Source organism: Tachypleus tridentatus, chromosome 13 (genome assembly GCF_004210375.1).
Source record: "Tachypleus tridentatus isolate NWPU-2018 chromosome 13, ASM421037v1, whole genome shotgun sequence".
Classification (NCBI taxonomy): domain Eukaryota; kingdom Metazoa; phylum Arthropoda; class Merostomata; order Xiphosura; family Limulidae; genus Tachypleus; species Tachypleus tridentatus.
Window position 1 is genome coordinate 213,312 of NC_134837.1, and position 27,740 is coordinate 241,051.

At 34.6% G+C, this 27,740-nt stretch overlaps 1 protein-coding gene across 1 annotated transcript in view; it reads right to left on the minus strand.

The window, feature by feature from the left end:
* The window catches only part of LOC143239965 (CREB-regulated transcription coactivator 1-like), a 47,005-nt gene that overhangs the window by 15,908 nt on the left and 3,357 nt on the right, over positions 1-27,740 (minus strand). The window contains exons 2-5 of the mRNA XM_076481661.1: positions 26,509-26,582; positions 8,228-8,460; positions 5,116-5,357; positions 51-185 (exon numbers count right to left, since the gene is read on the minus strand). Of these exons, the coding sequence (XP_076337776.1) occupies positions 51-185; positions 5,116-5,357; positions 8,228-8,460; positions 26,509-26,582 (684 nt within the window). The remainder of the gene's footprint in view (positions 1-50; positions 186-5,115; positions 5,358-8,227; positions 8,461-26,508; positions 26,583-27,740) is intronic.

The window sequence follows — 27,740 nt, forward strand, 5'->3', positions numbered from 1 at the left end:
TAGAAATATTGAGCTTTATTGGTAGGTGAAGAACTACTCAGAAATCTTACCTGTGAATGTGCTTGGTTTTCTACATAGTCATGATGTGAACTCTGGTTGGACTGTTGTTGGTGATAAACACTGAATGATGGCTGGTAAAGTGAGTAATTATTCAATGATAAAGCATTAGTACCCATGGTCAGACCCTAAATCAGACAGTAAATACATACTCATCACGAACTCTAAAACAAGTCTAATTCATGTACAAAATATTAATTTGTAGCATTAATACCGAATGAAGAAATGTATTGTGTGATAAAATACAAATTTACAAAACGACTCTTTAGTCCAGCAGTGACATCTAACTACAGTGTAGCGTGCATACAACTGAACTTTCCTACAATGAATGCACAAAAAGTGCAACTACAAACACAATGATGAAATCAAGATATATGCGAGTCAAGTACGTTATATTAAAATTATCTTTAATTTGCAAATCACAAAGTCACAATAGTACAGCATATATCAGAACAATTCTGACAGTTTCACTTTGCATATAGGTAATGTGATGGCACTAAAATTCATTGCTTTCAGAAATCGTAAGCAACAGCCCTCTCTGATACAAAGACATTCATACAATCAGATCATTACAATGTGTTCAAATTGGACATTTAGACCTTCTGATACAAAGATATTCATACAATAAGATCATAACAGTGTGTTGAAATTGGACATTTAGACCTTCTGAGACAAAGACATTCATACAATCAAATCATAACAGTGTGTTCAAATTGGACATTTAGACCTTCTGAGACAAAGACATTCATACAATCAGATCATTACAATGTGTTCAAATTGGACATTTAAACCTTCTGAGACAAAGACATTCATACAATCAGATCATTACAATGTGTTCAAATTGGACATTTAGACCTTCTGATACAAAGATATTCATACAATAAGATCATAACAGTGTGTTGAAATTGGACATTTAGACCTTCTGATACAAAGATATTCATACAATAAGATCATAACAGTGTGTTCAAATTGGACATTTAGACCTTCTGAGACAAAGACATTCATACAATCAGATCATAACAGTGTGTTGAAATTGGACATTTAGACCTTCTGAGACAAAGACATTCATACAATCAGATCATAACAATGTGTTCAAATTGGACATTTAGACCTTCTGAGACAAAGATATTCATACAATCAGATCATAACAGTGTGTTCAAATTGGACATTTAGACCTTCTGAGACAAAGACATTTATACAATCAGATCATAACAATGTGTTCAAATTGGACATTTAGACCTTCTGAGACAAAGATATTCATACAATAAGATCATAACAGTGTGTTCAAATTGGACATTTAAACCTTCTGAGACAAATATATTCATACAATCAGATCATAACAATGTGTTCAAATTGGACATTTAGACCTTCTGAGACAAAGATATTCATACAATCAGATCATAACAATGTGTTCAAATTGGACATTTAGACCTTCTGAGACAAAGATATTCATACAATCAGATCATAACAATGTGTTCAAATTGGACATTTAGACCTTCTGAGACAAAGACATTCATACAATCAGATCATAACAATGTGTTCAAATTGGACATTTAGACCTTCTGAGACAAAGATATTCATACAATCAGATCATAACAGTGTGTTCAAATTGGACATTTAGACCTTCTGAGACAAAGATATTCATACAATAAGATCATAACAGTGTGTTCAAATTGGACATTTAGACCTTCTGAGACAAAGATATTCATACAATCAGATCATAACAATGTGTTCAAATTGGACATTTAGACCTTCTGAGACAAAGATATTCATACAATAAGATCATAACAGTGTGTTCAAATTGGACATTTAGACCTTCTGAGACAAAGATATTCATACAATCAGATCATAACAGTGTGTTGAAATTGGACGTTTAGACCTTCTGAGACAAAGATATCTTTGTACTTAACGGCACTGAGAAAACAAAAATAAACAGAACAATTTGGGGCATTATGACAATCCAAAAAAAATCAGTTACTAATCATAACCCAGACATGGTAACAAAGCAAATCAGCTACTAATCATAACCCAGACATGATAACAAAGAAAATCAGCTACTAATCATAACTCAGACATGGTAACAAAGAAAGACATACTGTAGCAGATGAATACCTATGAACATAAAGATCAGTGACAACTGACCTGTACCAAGCAACAGTATATAACACAACCATGAAACAGCATATAGCATAACCATGACCTGAACCAGTAAACAGTATGTAACATGATCATGACCTGTATCAGTAAACAATATGTAACATGATCATGACCTGTACCAGGGAACAATATGTAACATGATCATGACCTGTACCAGGGAACAATATGTAACATGATCATGACCTGAACCAGTAAACAGTATGTAACATGATCATGATCTGAACCAGTAAACTGTATGTAACATGATCATGATCTGAACCAGTAAACAGTATGCAACATAACCATGACCTGTACCAGTAAACAATATGTAACACGAACACAAAGGATCTCCTTCTGGAAGTATAACAGAAGTTGTTTTCTTGACAGAAAAATAATATCAACAGTAACAATGTGTAGAAACAGTTCCTGAAACTGTATGAACGGTGCTTAAAGCCATATGAACAGTGCATAGCCAGGTAAAAACTAGCATTATGTAGTGACAACTAATTAAGTATAAGTGTATTTTGACAAATATAACAATTCTTATGACTTTTTCTATGCATCAGTTGGTGGAATAAGTTCAAAAACTGGAACACTTTGTCTTACGAACCTATTTCAAAGTAATTAATGATAATCACTGGACACTTTGACAAGGTCAAAGTAGTGGTGATGAGTGGATACACAGATAAAGAAAATCTACTTATAGTCAGACCATTGTTCTGGACCATTTACACTACAGAAATAACAGCTTTGTAGGGAAGAAAGTTGAAATTGGTATTGGTTTCCTGAGATAAGGTTACCAGTCATATTTTCTATTCAACCATCTTATACCTCAAGCAGGTGGATGATGGAATACATATTCATACTTTTCTATATAACGACATACCTGTCAGGTCACCAGATGTAGTGTCTATGTTGAAACAGGGACTGGGAAACAACTGTTCTTGTGAAACAAAACGGTTATGCAAAACTACAGAGAGGAGGGGGTGTGCTTATTGTGTTTCTTGTTTACAATGTAAACTAAGCTGCAAAGCTACCATCATGATGCACGACTATTAGTTGGGTCATAAATGAGCATGGTGATATGAAATGAAGAATAAATAGTAGTGAAGTTCCAACAGCATATTAATATAATACACTTAACCATCAGTGAACAATGCTGAAAACTTAAGTGCAGTCACATAAGCCTGACGATTTAAAATTAACATCAAATTAGGAATCCTCAAATTAGAACTGAAAGATCAGTTGTTTTTTGTACATATTAAACTTCAGAAGTTTTCTACACATCATGAGACACACTAGTGTGAAACAAATATTGTTTAGTTCGATTGTTACTACCAAATCACAGTTTTACTTGTATTACAAACATCAGTTTGTCATGAGAATTTGTTTTTTCTACAGTTACACACAAAGTTACACAATGGGTAATCTGTTCAGTTCCACCATGGTTATCAAAATCTGGTTACTAGTGTCATAAATCAGCAGACATACCACTATGCCATTGGGTGGCAACTTCAGAAATAAACTTAAACTGAAAACATTTATAATGTTTATATTTTCTTCATCAAATTCAAAAGAACAGATTGATAATGACCTAGTAATTAAACATGTAACAAAACCAGTTTTAACACCCAAAACCAGCAAAATATTGGAAAAACCATAAGGCCTAACAAATGTTCTAAAAACAAGTTACCTGCAGTTTTTTTATTCCACATTAATCTTGCATTTAAAACAGTGAATATTAAAGTACTATTCTGTAAACATAAGTAGCAGTTCATACATTGTTTTAGCTCTCATCATCCAGCTCAACTGACAATTACTGGTATTATCACAAATCTTACTCGAGAGTGACTTCTGTGACACGAGATAAAAAAGTAAATGTTATTTTCAGACACCTCTGTTCTCAAGCTGCAGTAAAAAATTATGAGGAATGTGTAAAAAAACAAAACGTCTGTGGTTTACTTGTTTATATACAAATGTAGCTGACATACTTGTACACACTAATAATAAAGAAATCATCAGATTTGGCACTTTACTTGCTATGTCAAATAATGTATTGAATACTAATTATTTTCTGATATATATTTAAAAATCTTTAGTGATATTGTCATTAGAATTACCACTTTTTGTAGTCCTAATACATCATTAAAGCATAGTTCAGGCATTAAATAAACATATGGCTTTCTCATTGAATAACAAAACAAGAAAGTGAACCACAACTAAATGTTAATATTTGTGTCACAACTTGTTAACTTTTCAACCTCATCTTTCAGTTGCTTGTCTAAAACGTCACAGTGCACACATCTGAGAAGTATGGAAACTAGTTAACACTAAAAATGTTGCATAAATACATTAGAGGAATTTTTATGTAAATAATACACAATCTGTTAAAATAAACAATGTGTGTCACATAAGTGTTGTCAATAACAAAATGTAAAGGATACACTTAAATACATAAATTACTTTACAAACATCAAACTGAGTTTTGCCACAAACATCCATTCACCTACAAAATCTTGTTTATATATCTATGCAGTTTCTGAAAATAGGGTGTATATTGAATAAATGTTATCTTCCTGTGAGTGAAACTTAAGGTTATAACAACAAAAATGTTTGTTTTTCCACAAGAACAGTCTGAGAAATGAAACTATGGACTGTAAATGTTAGCTTTTGATGAGAAAAGTCTACTTGGAGTTTAAGATTTAACAAACATAAAAGAAGAAATTAACTGTCTGTAGGAAAGAGTTTGGAAAAAAATACATGAAGCTTCACCAAAAGATGTTGTCTGCATTTCAGGTTATCAAACAGTAGATCTAAAGATGCAGAGGGGGCATATTAGAATGAGACTACTACCAAATAGCAAAACACATTTCAGCAGAAAGAACCATAGACTTTATAAGCCATCTCTGGTCTCAACCCTACCTCCACTGTAAATTGGGGAGTTTCATATCTTGGGGGGGTGTAACATACTTTCTGTTGCTGTTTTGAAGAATGAAGGCCATGATGTCGTATATTACTGCTTCCAATTACCAGGTTGCTGGAGTTATGATGGTATCTATGTTGGGACGAGGGTGAAGGGGACGGACCTGGACTATTATGACGGCTTCCTCCACAATCCATTCTTGCTGCTGACTGGACAAGTCCACTCCCATGGACACTTGGACCTTAATAAAAAACACAAAACATTTTTTACAAACAAATACATCATTTCTTATTCATACTTTCATTCAATATAATAAACATTAATTCAGAAATACAGATAATGTAATATTTCTCCATTAAACAAACACTCATCATCATTTAAAATGTGTAAAATAAAAAATAGCTAAAATAGAGAATAGTTGAAAGCTGTGTTATTAAAAGTAACTATGAGACTTCTTTAGATGAACTGTTTCTTAAACACTTTATTCTCAAGGAAATTTCACGACTAAGTAGAACAAATTATTTATTGATTGTTACTGGATATTAAGTTTGGAATGTTGTGTTTCTTTAGAGCCAGCTCTTCCACTTCTTCATGTTTCTAATTCCATCATTTATTGAAGTTCAAAATACTGATATTTATGTTGTAATGTTCATTAATGTTAATACCAAGTACTGGACAGGCACGGACTTACTGTCTTTTGTTTTTTTTGCAGGTGATAAAATTTGTTTTCCAACTGTTTGAAAGTTTTGTTTTCGACTACTGTGATTGTTCAAGTTTAACAAGTTCTCTTCAACTCTGGTTGTAGCAGAATTTGTATTTGTTACATACTAATAAGTATAGTAGTAGCATCATACTTGGCACCATATCTTTCACTTCATGTTATTACTAAGTAAGGAGTTTCCTCATACAATTAAACAGACTTCTTATATACAAGTTATACCCAGAAAGAGTTCACTTGTTGATTTTAAAGTTCTTACAGATACCAAACTTCCTTCTTGGCTGGTGTATGCAATTATTGTTTATTCTATGAGAGAGACCGTCTGTGAGAAGGTTTTAGAATACACACTAATTTGCCAGCCGTAATCCTTACAAGGTTAGTGCAACAATCATATCCACATAATTCATATTCATCCTCAGTCCCCTTAAATAAAACTTGGTGATACTGAGCAATAATGGATGTTCTTTCTGGCTTTCCTTACTGAAATGTATCATCATATACCAGTAGAAATACTTCTAACTAAGTTTGAATGCTGAAAAAACAAAAGTATAAAAATGAGTACACAGACTAGAAACTGTTGAGTTATGACAATCACAACTCAAAACGTAAGTTTGACACCAAACACCACCATCAACTGATTCTCATAATAATTCACACACATATTAGCCACAAAATACACAAGTTTGACACCAAATAACACCATTAACTGATTCTCGTGATAATTCACACGCATATTAGCCACAGAAGGCACAAGTCTGACACCAAACACCACCATCAACTGATTCTCATGATAATTCACACACATATTAGCCACAAAATACACAAGTTTGGCGCCAAATAACACCATAAACTGATTCTTGTGATAATTCACACACATATTAGCCACAGAAGACACAAGTTTGACACCAAATAACACCATCAACTGATTCTTGTGATAATTCACACACATATTAGCCACAGAAGACACAAGTTTGACATCAAATAACACCATCAACTGATTCTTGTGATAATTCACACACATATTAGCCACAGAAGACACAAGTTTGACACCAAACAACTTCTTAACTGAAATTCCTCTGCTTTTTCTTTAATTGCAAGCTCATTTTTATACCAAAAATTATTTATTCAGGAAATATGTAGGTTGTTTTGATAAGACAGAAGGAAGATGTTTGATACTTTTTCTTGAGATCTAGATTGCTGAACCACATCAAGCCAAGAGCTTAAACTTAAGAGCCAACATGGAGAAGTTAAAGTAAAACAGTTTAGCAATAAAACATGTTTGAAATGTCCTAGATGTGTTTGTGAATGTGATGGTTTAAGTGTAGTGATTAAATTAAACAGTGGGTCCAGGTAGAATGAGGGAAGAACTTATTTGAAGATCTCCTGATCAAGTTGTCATGCCAGTTAAATTGGTGATTCATCAGTTAATTAGTGTAATGACAGCAAAACATTAAACAATGGGTACAATAAAATTATCTTTAAGAGGGGAACTAAAATCAAACATAAGAAATCATTAGTTTTCTTTGTAAAACTAACAGCACAATAAAGCCCAAAGATAAAGTGCTGAAGCAGATACATTGCACAATCATGTCCCTAGATATTCTCAAATTAAAATGTAATCTCTACAATGAAGAGTAATTATAAGTAAGGTGGTATATAATTCATAGTATGGTACCATCATACTATAATCCATACAGATTTCACCATATTATATTTTGATTAATATTTAGTTTTTTTCAATATGGAACTCATGCCAAGCTTCATTCATTGAAATCTAAGATAAATAACCCTAAATCAGCAATTTCCTGAATGTCTTTCCTTTCCTGACCATCCAAAGCTCCACACTAAAGGATGCTGGACTGGCTCAGGTGGCAAGTGTTAGTTTCCATTAGTTGCTTATATACCTCAATGAACATTATGCTGAATGCCTTATATGCTTCAACAAACATCATGTTGAGCACCCTATTGCTTATCTACCGAGATCACTAAACTGAATGCCTCATTTTTTTATATGCCTCAATGAACATTAAGCTGAATGCCCCAAGACTTATATGCTTCAATGAACATTAAGCTGAATGCCCCAAGGCTTATATGCTTCAATGAACATTAAGCTGAATGCCCCAAGACTTATATGCCTCAATGAACATTAAGTTGAATGCCTTACCCCAACAAAGACTTTTGGCACATCATTAAATATTAATCTTTATTGCACTCATAGTTATTAACATTTTTAAATATGAAATACCAAAATCAATCTTTAAAAGTAGTGATACCAATTCATTTGTTTTAACTAAGAAAATAACAAATATGCATGTTCTGTGCCATGAAAGAAGCAGAAATTACAAATGTTTTTCTTTCTTTCGACAAGTTATCAAAGATGAAACAACACTCACCAATAACATGTGTGTGCTGTTGCTGAGGTGTTAAAGGAACTTGATGAGTATAACTAACTATGTTAGACTGGGAAAGACTAAGCTGATTGTAAGACAAGCCTGATTGGTCTTCCACATCCACTGATGTTGCCAAAGGTGAAGGAAAATGAAGATTGGTTAAATCTGGCAAGGAACCTGTGTTATTAGATATGGGTACGTAAATTAAGTTGCTTTCTTCTTGGTAAAGATAAGTGCTAAAAGAAAGAAATTGAAAAACAGTGCATAGTTAGCAAATGGGAATAAAAAATGGAAGATCTTTCAAGTATCATTTCTAACACTTTAGATAAAAATTTAAAATTTAGCCCTTTGAGCCTAATGGCAAGTATATTGCCATAACACTTTTGCAAAGGACTCCTGCAAAGGATAGTTGTGCAACAATAGACACAATAACTCTGAGCTTTCTTAAACTATTCTCACAAACTGGTAAGATTTTGTTAATGATTATAAGTATCTTATACATAAAAAAAAATCATATTACTTTAATTAAGTCTTTCAACTAAAAGTATGTTACTTATTTATTGTAGTTATTTGCACTGAAACACTTAATAGTTCAAGTGTAAAATGCTTTTCCTTTTACATTATAAAATACTTTTCTCCATCTATTATTTTTCATATTTCATTTCATAACCTCGAGAACCTCTTAATGTATGTGATTTTTTAAGGTACATGTTTTTTCTCTACCATATCACTAAGTGGAAATATTATAATCAATAATAAGTGGAATGAAATGTTTAAAATTAATAAATAGAAAGATGAACATATATTTTAATGTTTTTAATCTTATTTACATTATGTTTCTAAATTTGTCTTTTTCTTTCTCTCTCACATATAATTTCTAATGTTTTATTTTTCTTTCCTGTCATTATTATTCATCTTGACGGAAGGCAATGGTGTCCTAGGGTTGTATTACAGTATCTTCGGCACAGATGTGTAAGCCTTGAGATCTGGGGCAGTGTTTAAAGTAAATTTAAAAAATGTTTCTTATCCTTTCAATTATACATTTTAAAACACAAATAACACGCCATTAACTAAAATATAAAACTAAGGCCTAAATACAACTTAAGTGTCTCTAACTATAGCATACTTTAAAAAACAACTGTAAGTGGTGTCATGGGCAATGCAGTCAATAATACTACTGACAGTTACATCTACCCGAAGACAATAATACTACTGACAGTTACATCTACCCGAAGACAATAATACTACTGACAGTTACATCTACCCGAAGACAATAATACTACTGACAGTTACATCTACCCGAAGACAATAATACTACTGACAGTTACATCTACCCGAAGACAATAATACTACTGACAGTTACATCTACCCGAAGACAATAATACTACTGACAGTTACATCTACCCGAAGACAATAATACTACTGACAGTTACATCTACCCGAAGACAATAAGTGAATTTCACACAACTGTTGTTGAACCACAGTGCAAAATGAGCTATTCCTTATGATTACAAACACATGCATCAAATAAGTACATGTGGAATGTTAATCTCAAAGCTATGTATAGAAGGAGAACATGACACCAGTTGGAGACTGGAAAACTTTATCTATAATTTTATCCAAACTCAGCCAAAAAACTTTGAAACGTGTCAACAGGGCAAGTAAACATACTTATTGTATATTCATAATTTAAGGACAGATGTTATGTGATTCAATATACAGTGTGTGAAAGATGTGATATTTCATGCATCTTGACAACAGAACTGAAGTTTATGTTTTAAAAGTTTCCTATGAAACAAAGGAATCAAACCTTAGATAACATAAAACTTTGAATCACAGTATACATTATGTCAATTTCATTAATATACCTCGAGAGTAAATTTATTTAGTTAAATTTCAAATGTAACTTCGGTCACTATGTGTAGAAACAGATTTAAAGGCTTATGTAGTGCAAAAAGAGTTAATATAAATTAATAATCCATAAAAAGCAACATGTCTGAAACATTGATATGCAAAAACGGCTCGTTTGGGTTGAGAAAATATTTTACATAGAAGAGCGAACAACGTTTAAGACCTTCTTCGGTCATCGTCAGGTTCACAAAGAAAGAGGTAACTGACCGGAAGCTGACCACATGTTTGAAAGGGGTTGTGTAACTGTGTGTCGAAATGTAGAGGGCGGTATTAGATGTTTGAATATATAATTTTATTTATTTTATTATATTAATATAGGTATAAAGCGTTCCTTTATATTGGTTTATTTTGGGTTTACGTTGTTGTATATGTAAGAACGACAGAGACAAAAAGATCTGCCACAACAAAAAACTAGAAAAACTAAGATGCAAACAACAGAAAATACATCACGACAAACCATTGACTAACCTCATAATTAACAGATCCGACCGGCAATTAAACACAGACGAGATACATCTACTTAACAAAGGACTCAACTTCGCAATAGCACCTAGGTACATTCCAACCATAGAAATCAAAACATGTTTAGAAGACCTAGCCAGGAGACTTGTGATACTTTCTACAGAAAACAAAAACAAGGAAACAACCAACAAAAAGAAGACAACTTAGGCAATTTTATTGACATCCAACAGCCAAACTTCCCAGGTAAAATTAAAAATTTATATTTTCCAGAAACACCTAAAAACAACATCTTAAACGATTTTTTCAAAGAATTTTCTCACAAAACCATCAACATAATTTCACAAAACAGAAAACTAAAAAACAATCTTACAAAAAGAGACATTAATTCCATTAAAAACCTAAAACAAGACAAAAACATAAAAATTCTAAAAGCAGATAAAGGTAACGCTATAGTCATAATGAACACGAATGAATACATCCAAAAAATGAAGAACATCCTATCAGACACGAACAAATTTAAACCAATACACACAAATCCAACAAAGACACACGAAACACAACTAAACAAATTACTACTACAAATGAAAAAATCCAACACAATTTCACAAACACATTATTCCTACCTACGTAAAACCGACTCATGCACACCGCAAATATACGGTATCCCCAAACCTCATAAACCAGATTGTCCATTACGACCAATAATGTCCACATATGAATCATTTAATTACAATCTTGGTAAATACATAGCATGGGCATTCTCCAAATATGTAACATCAGTCAGCTCATTCATCAAAGACTCTTTTAATTTCAAGTCTAATCTAAATCAACTTAATCATAAAGCCTTAATGGCTAGTTTCGATGTTATATCCCTCTTTACAGAAGTTTCAACCACTGAAGCCTGCATGATAGCCTTAGAACTCTATATCCGAGACCCTAACCCAACTATATAGACATTCCCAGCAACCAATTAGAAACCCTCAGAGAATTCACCACGATGAAGACAAACTTCATGTTCAACAACCAAAACTAAATACAAACAAATGGCCTAAGCATGGGCAACCCAGTATCACCAGTTCTAGCCAATATTTTTATGACACAAGTTGAAACACAAGCAATTAACACAGCATTACATCCACCACTATACTGGTACAGATATGTGGATGACATGGTTGCAGGATTCACATCTACAGAACACACACTTAATTTTTCCAATCACATTAACTCTATATATCCCAACATTAACTTCACATGTGAACAGGAAGAAAGCAATCAAATATCATTTCTTAACCTCAAAATTACAAGAACCGACACACAATTCAAAACAGAAATCCACCGATAAATCACCCATACTGGACTATACATTCCTTGGGACACAGCGCATGAAACAAAACAAAAACTCAACATAGTAAGAAACCAAATAAACACAGCCATAAAACTATGCTCACCAGATAAAGTTAACAATGAATGAGACAAAATAAAACAATACTTCATCAACATCAATAAGTTTCCTTCACAAACCGTAGAAAACATTATACGCACACACCTAGACAGAAAGCAAAATCATCCAACTAAAGTAAATATATCTCACGAATCAAAAAATCACGAAACCATATACTGCTGTATACCATATATTCCTGACATCAGCAGACAAATAATCAACATTTGGCAAAAACTCAACAAGTGGGTTTCTCGACATCACTGATTATCATGTCTGAAACACTTCAAACATGTGGCATGGTAACTATGTAGCATTTTACATTGAACATTTGAAGTTTTTGGTCAACTTGTGATTAATGATAAGAAGAAAAACACACTTTAAACAGGTATTTAATATACTGTTATACATGGCCTATGCAATCACTGGACTAAAAGCCTATTTTCATATATATACCACAGTAGGTCTACCGATGTTATGCACTACTAGTTTGTTAAAAGAAATGGTACACTAAACATTTTTCTAAAGCTTTAAAATTAATACAAATAGATAGTATTTACTTTATCTTATAAATGAAACTTACCACTGTTCTGTTTCTACTAACTTAAAAGATGACATGATCTCTATCTGTATCCAGAGCAAAATATAATGTTAGTATTCACAATGGCTCTAGATTACAGAACCCTCGATTTTTTATGAACAGAAAATTAACTTCTCAAACATTTATTTAACTGAAGCAAATAATAAATAACAAAAACTGATTAAGTTATTACCTTTCCTCGACATACAAATAATAGGAAACTGCACTAACATACAAGACGAAAGCCGTGCATGTCAAAACCTAGCAAGACATTTTACAATCTATGCAAGAAGAGTTCTATGTTTGGTTTCTTTGATGCAGAGCAGCTAGGTTAGCTGCACCAAACAACCAAGAGAAAAATCTGAAAAGTAAAAGACTATAAAATGTAAAATAATATGAAGTAAAGAAGAAACCAATCAATGTCAGTAATAAACTCTTAGAAAAGAAGTCCAAAATGGTGCCACTGCTAATAGTCACAATGACAACAGTAAAATGTGGGTTATTGTGACTTGAGTATCACAAAGGCCACACACACTGGTGTATGAGTCCCAGATGAAAGAAAACAAGAAGTTAATAAACAGTATCCAACATGTAGCTTAGCCAGGATAACTTTCTACTTACGGAAACAAAATGGCTTAAGAGCAACAGTATGTTTAATCTGGATATGCTCGTACATTTTGCACCCCGCTCTGACTGTCATCTGGCATGCAGCCAAACCTTGAATACAGGACCATAGTCTTGGTAGGAAGGGCCATGATGGTACAAGAGCAATTGGACTTAGCTGCAGTGTCAGCAAGGTTATTCCCACAAATACAGATGTGGCCTGGTATCCAGAAAAGCTAGATTGAATTAAAAGATAGACAAAAACTTGCAAGTTGTTTTTGAATATTGATGAAAACAAGGTGAGAATTAGCACTAAACTATGCCAGGGCCATTAGACAGTTAAGAGAGTTAGTGTAAATAGTACAACTGGTGTACTGCATAGCTTTTACATAATCCAAGGCAAGAGATATGGCATATAACTCATCAGTGAAAACAGAAACTGTAGAGGGATCCTGCAAGTCACCACTGAGTGACAACAAACCATAGCAGAGCCCACACAGTCACCTGATTTTGAATCATTCATATAAAGATAGGAATGGTTTGAAAGATGTTTAGTATAGAGATGACAGTATTTTCAAATGGAAGTATCTGTCTTCCTTATATGACTCAAAAAAAGGTCACAAGTAGGAATGGTAATTAGCCACAGTGGGAAGAGGCTGACTACTGGAGACAGCAAAATCATCCAATGACAGATCCAAGTCAGCCAACTGCACCTGGATCATAAAGCCAAAAGAAGGAATTGCAGATAACCTATTTCAAAAGAGCATAATCCACCAAGGAAGGAAAACCCAACTTCAGATTGAAACTTGGTAGAATACTGTACACAAAGTTGCAAACAGCAGAGATGAAGAGGGAGGTTCATGGGACTCAGTGTACAAACTGTGGACTGGAGAAGTGCAGAAAGCCCCTGTGCAGAGCCAAACCAGCAGATGGTGAATGGGATCCAACATCTTCAAGGCAGGGACACTGGCAGAACCAAAGAACAAATGAGGGCATGATAGTTTTGAATACATATCATCTATCCACTCCCAAGAAGAGAGGACTCAGAAGATGTTCACTGCCCTTAAACACTTGACACATAGCTGCTTGATGTGAGAAATAAAAATAACTTGCTATTGGTGAAAGAGAAGTCCCAAGAACTCTGTCTTGGTGACCACAGAAAGAACAACATTAAAGATACTAACTGGGACACCCATACCCTGGACGGAAGTTATGTGAATTTGTGATTGATGAAAGATTATCTTAGGATATGAAAAGTTGTTTCCTTTACATAAAATTTTAAAAACCCCAAAATACCCATAAAAAGACCAAATCAAAAAATGTAAAAATGTAAATTTGAATTATCTCCTCATGGACCTAACAAACCTGCATGCCAAATTTAGTAAAGAACCATCAACAGGAGCAAAGTAGTGAAAAAAACCTAAAAAAACTCTCATAAAACAGCAAAATGCAAAATTGAAAATTATATGTATTTCTCCATGGCCCTGATGAGCCTCCAACCAATTTTGGTAAAGATCCATCCACAACCTGCAAAGTAATTACATGAATGTACAACAGATAGTCCTATTATATTTATATAGATTAGTGCATTAGGTCTGCATGTGGTGTATTCATAACATCACATCTGAACCCCGAGTATGAAGAAAAAATTTTCATGACAGGAAACAGAGGCAAAATGGGAAAATAATGGCCCCTATTGCAAATCTACATACACACAGGATAAAACTTTCATGAAGTATGGGGGGGGTGCACATTGTATAATAAAAACGTTTTTCCAATACCTTTCAAGCAAAAGTTCCATTGTAGTATGATGAAGCTTGGGATGTAAACCTTAATGATGGCAAAAGTGCAGGCAAACAGTCTTTGAGAAAGAAATGGTAAAACTGTCTTCTGTTGTTCACTTTAACAAGCAATTTGAAGGTGCTGCTCAATAAACCTCATGTTCGATAAACAACATGAAATGTGGAAATCGACAAAGACTGTTTGCAACAACAGCAGGAGAAAAGTGTCAAGTAATAGCATTGATTTTTCACACTAAAAAGCATGATACTTAAGACACAGCCCTGAGGGACTCCATGTTCTTGAGTAAATAAATAAGAAAGGGTGAAATCACCTGTCATGTAAAAAAAATTACAAAAAATAATGGGTAAGCAGTCATATGAATGGAGGTTCAGCAAAATTCTGTACCTCCATGTAATGTCATAAGCCTTCTTGGGATCAAAGAAGGAAGAAACAAGATGTTCTCTCTTGAGAAAGGTTCTCCGAGTTCAAGAATTCAAGTAAAATCAGGTGGTCCATGATGAAGCACTATTGATGGAACCCACACTGGATGGGACAGAAGAGGTTGTTTAACATAACATAATGATCAGGGACAGCAAACTATTAACACACAATTAAAACCAGCCATTTTCATTCACATATCTATCAAGCTTTCTTTTAAACTTACTCAAATTTACTGCCTACACAACATCCAAAATAACCCATTCCACAGACCAACCAACCTGTTCAAAATAACACTTAACTGAAGATGGTTTCTACCTTGCCTAAGTCTATAATTTTATCCCCTAGTTCTATAATGCTTGCTGTGAAGTATGAAAAATAATTATGCATCAACATTATTAATTCTTTTCACAATCTTAAGCAATCTTTGTTAACCTGAAGATGACCTAAGAAGGTTGAAATGTTGTTCTCTGCTTTATTAGTAAAAGTGTTAATACCCATACCAGCCATCCTGAGATACATTTTTATTTCAAGTGGATTTCTCATCATAACAAACCTTAAACACTTCAATCAGATTCCCTCTAACACAAGGAATCAAAGGAGTATTAAACATCCTCTCTAAGACCTTACAAAGACTGGTAGTCAAAGCAATTAGACAATAATTAAAAGGAATATTTGGATCTTTTCCAGGTTTATGAAAAGGTAGGACAACAGCCTTCCATTAAACATCAAGAAAAATGTCTGGTTAAAAAAAACAAAAAAAACAGGAGAAGGCGAAGGTACGCAGGAGAGAGATGATGCAAATACTAGTTGTGAACTTAATGCAAGGTTTCTTTTGGCTCTGATGTCAGGCCTGCCAAGTACAAATGTGAGCCCACTGGAATGCAGTGCAACTGAAAATGAGTGAAATACTTATGAAAGGTATCCCAGACCAATTTCTAAGCCTTCCCACAAAACAACAGGAAAATTATCACTGCCTCATGGATCACCATAAATACTTCACCAAAAGAAAAGTGAAGAGGAACAGAGAGATAGATCAATGGCAGTAAATGACCGACTTGATGCATGAAAATAATTATAACAACCATTACCTAAAGTCATCCATGAGGAAAAAAGGAAACAGTAACTCTTCTGTAATAACATCAAAGTCCAACTGATTGTAAATCTCTCCAGAAGAAAAGTAGAGAACAATCTATGATGGTATGACCCAAGGAGATACAGATGACCATGACCTCCAAGGATGTATACAATGACATAGACAAGTTTGGTACATACTGGTTAACTACAGATGCCATAGCTTGATAAACTCATCTATCACAAAAGTTGCCACTCCAGTGTAAAAAAAAACTGCTGAAAGGTGACAGTATTAGCAGTTTTCAAGAATGTTTCCTGTAAAGAGATAGCCATGGAATGACAGGAATTGTGCAAGGCTTTAAAATCATTCAAATTAGAATGATAACCTCAAAAGTTCCACTGTAACAATGAGACCATTTTTTATTTAGATGGAGGATAAATGGGCACAGAACTCTTCTGCTTGTAACCATGTCATTTTTCTTTAGTGAAAAATGGTCAACTAATCTCCACTGAATCTGCCCTGGGCTGGTGGGAATCTCTCTCTCACTAGAAGCAGATTTCAATAACTGAGGGCATGAAAAATAACCATTCTGCCTCTCAGGGGAGAAGAAGAGGAACATGAGCCATCATCAGAAAATGGAGTTTAAGGAGATGGACCCAAACAGACACTGGATACAACAGTGGGAACAAAGTCAGGAGTAGACATTGACTCGTCTACTCTTTTGTATATATAGAGCAACAGACTCTTCACATGTTTTGAGAAAGACTTTGCTGGAGGCATGGAAAGATCTATCTGCACTCCTACTACAGCAGTGGAATGTAGTGCAGCAGCATATATCCAACATAGAGTAAGAGACAATAGCTTCTGAGCCTCTGAATAAGAAACGTTTTTTTTACAGTATGTAAACTTTGTACCTCTTTCTTCTCCACCCACTTAGGATAAGATCAAAAAAGTAAGAGGAATTGAAACCATCACAACTCATGCAGTAAGGGTCCAATTGACACTCACAGGTGTCATGGTATTTACCACCACAAAGAAAACAAGTCAAAGAATTACAATGAGATATCTTAGAAAATCCAAACCACTTACACTGGAAATATCTGAGAGGGTTAGGAATATATGGCTGTACCTAACAGTTAAGAGAACCTGCCTTGACAGCAGCAGGTGGCATTCATGATGAGAACATTGGTTGGCAGCACAATTCTGAGAAGAGCTGCATCACACAACAGAAACCTCTTGGCTGGAGAAACCAACAAAGATCTCTAACTCAGGGATGTTCCAGCAAGGATCTCCAACTCAAGAATGTTCTTTAAGTCCCTCTCCACAATAACTTCTTGTGAATAACTCAAAGTATCATAGGGAGTAATATCAATAGGTATGTCCCAAAGGGTTTTTGACTGCAAAAAGAGTTTGTTATGGTGTGGCATAGATATCTCCTGAATATAACTTCTCAACTAACTTGGAAGAGCTAGCAAGTGCCTCTAATCCCTTCTGGATAAAAAAGGGAGATATTTGCCTTAAGAATTTCCCAGTCAAGGAATGTATAATTAAATTCTGGAGTAAAGGAATTAACTTGGGTGGTAACTGTGGAACAAAGTCCTCCATATGTGGTCACTTACCAATTAATTGTTTTTTTACAATTTTATTTTTATTTAGAGGTTGGGAATCCATAAAAAGAAGATCCAGTGCCTAGTAGTCCCACCAACCTCAGAATCCTACAAAAGGACACACTACAATGCCAAACAAAAACAATGAGCAATGCCAGAGTATCAGGAGCACTATACTGTATTTCCAGTATCAGACATAATGTCTCAACAACAGTCGAGAAGACCTAATACTGGTACTCAGTTGACCCTAGCCCAATGAGAACAGCAATCTGACCCTAGAGAAATCACCCCAAGGCCACCTGTCTACAAGAGCTCTAGGCTAAAGTGGCATGTTGCTGTGCCATAGACATCATTCAAACACCAGGATTCTCTCCTCCCAATCAGGGATGTCCATGTACAGCAAACACGAGTGGATGTTCAGGTCCCAGAAGTGGTAAAATGAAAATATAAAAACCTCAAAGAAGAGAAAATTATGATCTACAGCAAACACTGACAGTTATATCTGTGCAGATGGGAAATTTAACAATATTAATAATAATCACAATAAGGTGCAAAAACTGAAAATTTGGCTAGATTTATTTTAGTCACTTCATTTAAAACAAATATTAATGAAAGTAGCAAATAACATTCAAAATCTACACATTTCAATTATAATTTTAATTAAAAGATAATTTCAAGGTAAAGGTCACCATTTTACAAAATGCATCAACACTTGCTATGGTTCACATGCAATTTATCTTTCAAAGCAAAAAAAAAAGAAATTTTATCAAAAAATATTTTTGTTTATACTTTAATTAAAACACAAATTCTTGTTCCTTTCTAGAACTTTGTAGAAAAGGTTTAACAAGCTCAACCATACGTTACAGGTTTTCAAACACAGCTAATAAAACAGGCAAAAAATAAAATATAGCTTCATTACACAATATACAATCAGATAAAATTCATCAATGCTACTTTTTGTGCACTTCCTCAAATAACATTTACGTTCGAAATCTAACACTTACCAAAAGCATTTAAGCTAAACTATGTCAATTATAAGGTTATAAGGATGGAACACTGTCAGGTCTGATAGTCCCAGACAACTAAATATATTCAACCTATTAAAAAACTGTCAGGTCTGATGGTCCCAGACAACTAAATATAGTCAACCTATTGAAAAACTGTCAGGTCTGATGGTCCCAGACAACTAAATATAGTCAACCTATTGAAAACTGTCAGGTCTGATGGTCCCAGACAACTAAATATAGTCAACCTATTGAATAAGTCCTATCATATCCATTAATATTTACTGCCACTAAAGAAGAAAGGTCCACCTTTCGAAAACGCTCAGGTTATAAGGATTTCTATTTCAGTTTTATTAAGACTTCTTGGACCTGAATGTTTTTAGTACATCATAAATATTAGTTGGTTGGTTGGTTGATTTAGTGTTTTATGGCACAAAGCAGCGAGGCTATCTGCACCAAACATCCAGTAAAAAGGTAAAATTTAGTAAAATTCATAAAAGGAAATTAAGGTAAAACAAAACATTTAAAAAAAAACAAATAGCATAAAACCAATGTTTACATCTAGAGTACAATGTTCAGAGAAAAACTACAGTAAGAGAAGTCACAAAGGACTTTCTGTAGCATAATGGTAATTATCATAACCTGCCAGGAAGATTAACAGGTAAGTACAAAACCACCAGAGTGGCCTTTCCAGCCAGTGGGTCCAAGTAATGTAACATTATTGCCATTTTCCAAAAGTAATAAAAGTTTTAAAAGACTTGTAGCAAAATTTTAATAATAACTTGCCAGGATGACTAACAGGTAGTTCAAACAGCAGCGTTAGTCACCTGAAGTTAGCCTTTCCAGTCCTGGTTTTGAGTTATTTAATATTACGGCCATTTCTAATTTCAAATCAAACTAGAGAGACTGTGATTCTTGAAAGGAAACCACATTAAAAAAGGATTAATGTGTAAATTAAAAAACTTAAATGACATTAAAAAGATAAATGGCCTTTAAAAAACTAAAAATTTACCAAGGTGGACAGTGTCACCATCACCAATAACACTGTTTAACATTATAGACAAACCTTGGGACAGAACATGTTTAAAATGGTGCTGTCATTGAGAGTTGTAACGATGGCAAGAAAGTAAAATGTGGCTTATTGTGATCTGAGTGTTGCACAGACTACACATGCATCAGTTCCAGATAAAAGAAAACGATGAGTTAAAAAACTGTGACCAATGTGTAGTCTAGTTAGAACAACTTCCTCCTTCCGATCCTTACAGAAGCAAGACAGTCAAAGTCCAATATAGGGTTTTATTTGGAAAAGCTTGTTTTTGTGTTGCTCACTACAAGTCAACTTCCAGCTGGCACAGAGCCGAGCCTTGAATAGAGCACTGCAGTCCATGTACGGAACAGGCACAGCAGTGATAGTGCCAGAGCAGATAGACTTAGCTGCCGTGTCTGCAAGCTCATTCCCGCAAATACCAACATGGTCCGGTATTCAGAAAAACTAGATAGAAGTAGATGTTAAAGAGAAATGGGCCAGTCGGTTTTGAATATCAGCAAGAACAGGGTGTGAACCAACGTGAAGTGATTCCAGGGCCAGTAGAGAACTAAGCAAGTTAGTATAAATAGTGAATTTGGAGTACTGCTTAGCTTCTATGTGATCCAGGGCAAGAGAAATGACAGACAGTTCAGTAGTGAACACAGAAGCTATAGAGGGGATTCTGCACACAACCTCCAAACTGAAACAAACCATGGCAAAGCCCACAGAGCCACCTGATTTTGAACCATCTGTATAAATAGGAATGGAAAGAGTGTTTAAAAAATGTTCAGTAAATAAAAAACGGTACTTCCAATCAGGAGTATCTGCTTTTCTCAAATGACTTAAAGAAATGTCACATTTGGGAATTGTAATAAGCCATGGTGGAATGGGCTGACCAGTGAATACTGCAATGTTATCCAAGGACAGACCCAATTCATCCAACTGCACCTGGATACAAAGGCCAAGAGAAGCAATGGCAGATCATCTGTTCTGTAAACGTATGGCCCACCAAGAAAGGAAAACACAACCTCAGGTGGGATGCTTTGATAAGGAATGAAGTTTTGAAGCATATAGCAAAGACAGCTGCAAACAGCAGAGGTGAAAAGAAGGTTTCACCTCTTTATACTGAAAAGTGTGACACTCAAAACACAGCCCCTGAGGGACTCCCAAGTTCCTGTGGAAAAGAATGGGAAAGCATTGAAACCACATGAATTTAATGGTACATTAAAATGTACAGGAATGAAGTTTTGAAGCATATAGTAAAGACAGCTGCAAAGAGCAGAGGTGAAAAGAAGGTTCATGACACTCTATGTATAAGCTCTGAACTGGGGAGGTGCAGAAAGCCCCAGTACAGAGTTGAAGTCCTTGATGATGAATGGGATCCAGCATCTTTAAGGCTAAGAATCTGGCAGAGCCATAGACCAGTGATTCATAGTTGAGTTTCGATCGTAATAAGAGCAGGACATATCTTTAGCACAGAACGCCAATCAGCTCCCCAAGTGGTGGAAGAGAGGACATGGAGAATGTTTAGTGCTTTTTGTACATTTGACCTGTGAGCTGCTTGATGTGTGGTATAAAGGTCAGCTTATGGTGAAAGATAAGCCCCAAGAACTTTGTCTCAATGACCATAGGTAGCACAACTTCATCGATACAGAGTTCAGTATCAGGGTGAATAGCCTGTTGGCAGCAAAGTGCATGCAAACAGTTTTAGAGAGAGAGTTAAAGACATTTTCTGTGGTCCACTTCAGTAAACAATCAAGGGCAGTTTGTAGTTGCCCCTCAATATATCTCATGTTCAACGACTGACAAGAGAAAGTCGTCGACATAGAGCCCATTTGCAACAGTGAGAAGGAGTTATTCAGTGATGGCATTAATCTTTATACTGAAAAGTGTGACACTCAAAACACAGCCCTGAGGGACTCCAAGTTCCTGTAGAAAAGAATGGGAAAGCATTGAAACCACATGAACTTGGAATTTCCTGTACATTAAAATTTTTTTAATAAAAATGGGCAAATGGCCATGTGACCCATAAATATGGATGTCTCACAAAATGCAATACCTCCATTTTGTGTCATAAGCTTTCTCAATGTCAAAGAATACTGATACAAGATGTTGTCGTTTAAGAAAGGCTTCTCTGATTGACGTTTCAAGTCGAATCAGGTGGTCCATGGTGGAGCACTGTCAGAGAAACCCACACTGGGTGGGCAAGGGGAGGTTGTTTGATTTGAGGAACCAAACAAGACGAGCATTAACCATCCTCTCTAAGGTCTTACAGAGACAGCTTTTCAAAGCAATTGGACAGTAGTTTGAAGGAATCTTGGGATCCTTCCCAGGCTTAGAGAAAGCAATATCAGTACTTACAACTTACTGAGACAACTAGCACATATCAGTGAACCATGACATGATGTCTTTGAGTGACCGAACCACTGACACTGGAAACATCAGAGATGGTTTGGAATTTATGACCGTACCCTGAAATTAAGATAACCTGCCTTGATGGTGGCAGGTGCACATGGTGATGTAAATGTCAGAATGAGGATATTAGTCAGCATTGTAACTCCATCTTTGCAAGTGGAGATATGCCTCACTGCAGAAACTCCTTGAGTGGAGAAACCAGCGAGAATCTCTGACTCGGGATGTTCGTCAAATCCCTCTCAACAATAAATCCTCGTGATCACTTCAAAGTAGTATGAGGTGTAACCTCAATAAGTATATCCCAATTGCCTTTGAATTGAAGAGGAGTTCACTGTGTTGAGATGTGGATGTTTTCCACCACGTCACCAGATCAAAGCTTCTTTACTGACTTTGAGAGCCAGCAAGTCCCTCCAGTCTCTTCTGGTTAAAGGAGGACATTTGCTCTAAAGGTGTCTCTGAAAGAGAGATGTAGGGTAAGAAAATGAGTTACAACAGGTGGTACAGATGTTGAAGATTGCTGCTCAGAAACTTCAAGGCGTGATCATTTACCTATGGACTGTTTTTTTCTATGTTATTGAAATGTTTTTGGAGGATCTTTAAGAAAAAAGAAATTTCGGTGCCCACTGACCCCACCCACCATGGAGCCCTATGATGGATGCACTACATGTCAAGCAAGGACACTGCAGTAACACCAGGGTTTCAGTGACCACTATACCCAAACACCAGTATCAGATACAATGTCCACAACACCTGTTGAGAACTTCCATCACTGGTACTGGGTTGGCCCTCACCCAAGTGGACAAGCCCGATAACCCAAGGGGGCCACCCCAAGGCCACCTGTCTACAGGAATTCAAGGCCAAAGTGGTGTTTTAGGGTTGGGTCCCTCAACCACCAGGATCCTCTCCTCCCCTTCACGGGTCGCCACGCATGGCAAACACGTGGGTGGATGTTTAGATCCCAGAGGAGGTAAACTGAAAGAACAGAACCTTTCCTGGTAGGTCCCCTCACCATGTACAGGAATCCACATCGAGGGGCATCATGAATATTAAATTTAACATGTACTGATTTAATAATTAAGAAGGTATTAAGGACTGCTTTATTTTGTACTATAGACACCATTATTAATCCTTCAAAACTTCTCATAAGCACTGATGTTACCAACCCTTTAAACCTTGAAGTAAAAATAAGATATTGCTTGTGACCAAAAAACGAAGTTACACATGTAAGAAGTGATCAATTCAGACCAGTTTCACACCACTGATCTTAAGAGCATGCTACAATATGCAGCTACTCTTGAAAACAAAAGATACAATTTAGATTTATTTCATGTTTTGTACATCTTATTTTACACTTCACTTCACTAATGATCTTGCTACAGTTATTAAGGTAGATAAACTAAGAGATAAAACATAGTTTTACTGAAAAACTTATTATTTATTTAATACATTCAATAGTTCATGTAACTGAAATATGAAAACTTTGAGACGAAAAATGCATTGTTGCTTTTAAAACTAAAATCAAATTGTATTGAGACTAGTTAGTCACAATGATATATATTTATAGTATGTATAGTTTTGCGGTTACATGGTGGTTAAAAGATTGAATCAAAACTACCGAACACAGCTTCAGAGTTAAACTGTACAGTAAGTGAAGTGTTACAAACTGTGTCAACTCAACAGATCAAAGGATAAGTAAATTTTTAGTAGGTTTTTGTTTCAGAATTTTGTTGAAACTAATCTATAGTGTCATCCCTAAATTTAAACTGAATGACCATAAGAAAACAAGGTGTTCAGCAGGAAATCTCTGTACATGATGCCATTAATAAATAGTGCACAACCAGTTCTCATAGAAATGCACAAAGTGGGTGCATTAATCACTAGGACATGCTAAGCCCCCCCAAATTTTAATATTCACAATTATACATATAAACAAAATTGTGTTTATAGTTAATTATATTCTTTTTCATAATTCTAAAAGTGGTAATTAAAGTACAGCAACTTCTAATCAGTTTTTCAAATATAAAATCGACCTGAATTAGGCTTATCATAGAGAAACACGCATATTCTTGTAATTAAAATATCTGATACATTATTACCACAGTCACTAGAAGAGAATAATACTCTGATCAACTGGAACGTTTATCAATGGTCATACTTGACTGAGCGTGATGAATATATTCTAACATTCACCCGATGAAATGTTTACTTAAACCTACACTTCACTCCCTAATTACATAAGTTAAGGTAAGACACTTCATGTATAGGATCAAATGTATTTCAACCTTCAAGTTAAACCTCAAACAATAAATTCTGAGACTTATTACTTACAATCTCACATGGATTCTTCCATACAACAGGAGTTTAATTAGCCTTCAGGCTTTCTACACTCAGGTTTTAGTTAGGTTTAAAACCTTCTACACTCAGGTCCATGGTTTAGTTGGCTTTCAGGCCTTATACACTCAGGTCCATGGTTTAGGTTAGTCTTCAGGCCTTCTATACTCAGGTCCATGGTTTAGTTAGTCTTCAGGCCTTATACACTCAGGTACATGGTTTAGTTAGTCTTCAGGCCTTCTACACTCAGGCCATGGTTTAGTTAGTCTTCAGGCCTTCTACACTCACGCCATGGTTTAGTTAGTCTTCAGGCCTTCTACACTCAGGTCCATGGTTTAGTTAGCATTCAGGCCTTATACACTCAGGTACATGGTTTGGAGTTAGTCTTCAGGCCTTCTACACTCAGGCCATGGTTTAGTTAGTCTTCAGGCCTTCTACACTCAGATTTATGGTTTAGTTAGCATTCAGGCCTTCTACACTCAGGTCCATGGTTTAGTTAGTGTTCAGGCTTTTTTAACTCGGGTCCATGATTTAATTAGACATCAGGCCTTCTACACTTCTATACTCAGGACCATAGTTAAATTAGCCTGTTGTTTCTTACTGTATTGTTTGTCCAAAAAGTAATTCATATATCTTTCAAATATGCATTTTAAAACACAAAACATATATATCAGACACTGAAAATCTCTACAAAACTTTACCTAGCTTTCTAGCTAACTTGTGAATAGCTTTAAAAATTATTACTGTTCAAAACAACACTTTTAGTCTACATACATGAAGTTCTATTTATAAATTATTGGCTTTAACAAATACATATAATTTAGAAGATACTCTGTTGGTTATAAACAACAACGTCAGACAGAATTATAGACATTTCTTAATAGACAGGGGATATGTATTATGCAGGTGAAACACTTTGGTTGGTTGGTTTGCATTTTATGGTACAAAGCAACTAGGCTATCTGCACCAAACAACTGGTAAAAATATTAAAAGTAAAGTAAAATTAATAAACAAATATATTGATATCTCAGTACAGCAAGACAGCAGGTTCAAATATTATATTCTGAGCTTTCAGTGTCTAATGCATGTGTTTAATAGGATGAATAATATAAAACCATTATAAGGGAAGAAAGAAAATCAATGAATGAGAATTCAGAACATCACCTAATCACGTAGTTGAGCAGTGAAAATTTAGAATTTATTTAAGTTTTTCTTTTCTAAATTAATAACACAAATTCGAGTAACATAAAAAATTATATTATCAACTATGTTTCAATCCCATGTTCATTAACAAACGTTGATAATAAGATAGTTTATAAAAAGGTTATAACATGAGCACTTTAACCATCTCATATCTATATGGTTAATACTTCTGTCTTAATAACATCTATTACATAACACCATGAGCTGCTTCAAATAAACAGTATCAAATCTTCTCAACTTTCATGAGATTGTTATTACCAGAAGCCTCGAGAAAAATTACATTTTAGAGTAAACTGACTTTTGGATATTCTAAAATAAGCAATTTTAAAGTTATTTAAAACACTGGTTAAACATTCTTTGTGAAGTAGAAAAAAGCTGGTATTATAAGTAAAAGTTCCATAAGCTTACCCAGTATTAGGAACTTCACATGAATTGGGGCATGTATGAGGTGACAGTGGAGAACATCCCTGCTGTTGTGGTGGCTGTTTTTACAGAAACTGGTATAAGATAATATTATACGTTTTCGAGTTACTCACAAGCTGACAATACAATTAATTCATATGAAAATAACTTTATTCAAAAAAACAACTAAATCATCCAAACCTTAAAACTAAATTACATACAAATCTGTTTTTTTAAGAAAATATTAACTTCTGATCACAACAAGACATCATCAGCACTCTAACACTGTAAGTTACAAGCTATACTGTATTTATTTAAAACACAGAGAAAGCATTATTGAGACCGCGTATATAACACTGACCCAAGTGAAATCATATATCTATCAAGAAAGGGAAATAGTCTTTCAAATATGTGAAGACACATTACATTCAAATGACCACAAATTTCTGAAATTTAAATGTTAAAGGCCAATAAACATTTTGAGTAAGAACAGTGTATAACAGCATCTCACCTACACCTTATAACTGGTTGTTTCTTAGAACAAAGCTACACAGTGGTCTCTCTACAATCTGTACCCTGTAGAAATCACACCTCATATTTCAATGTTGTAAGTCCACTCTTTACTGCTGATCTACCAAGTGACCTTTATTGTTTGATGTTGTTGTTGTTTTCATTTATGAATCTTTTCTTAACATGAAGAAATACAGTTGTTTACTTTCAATATAGCTGACTGTCCTTCACTGTTCTTATAATATTTAATCTCTTTCTTAACATGAAGAGATACAGTTGTTTACTTTAAACATAACTGACTCTTCTTCACTGTTCTTATAATATTTAATCTCTTTCTTAACATGAAGAGATACAGTTGTTTACTTTCAATATAGCTGACTGTCCTTCACTGTTCTTATAATATTTAATCCCTTTCTTAACATGAAGAGATACAGTTGTTTACTTTTAAACATAACTGACTGTCCTTCACTGTTCTTATAATATTTTAATCCCTTTCTTAACATGAAGAGATACAGTTGTTTACTTTAAACATAACTGACTGTCCTTCACTGTTCTTATAATATTTAATCCCTTTCTTAACATGAAGAGATACAGTTGTTTACTTTAAACATAACTGACTGTCCTTCAACTGTTCTTATAATATTTAATCCCTTTCTTAACATGAAGAGATACAGTTGTTTACTTTAAACATAACAGACTGTTCTTCAGCTGTTGTTATAATATTTAAA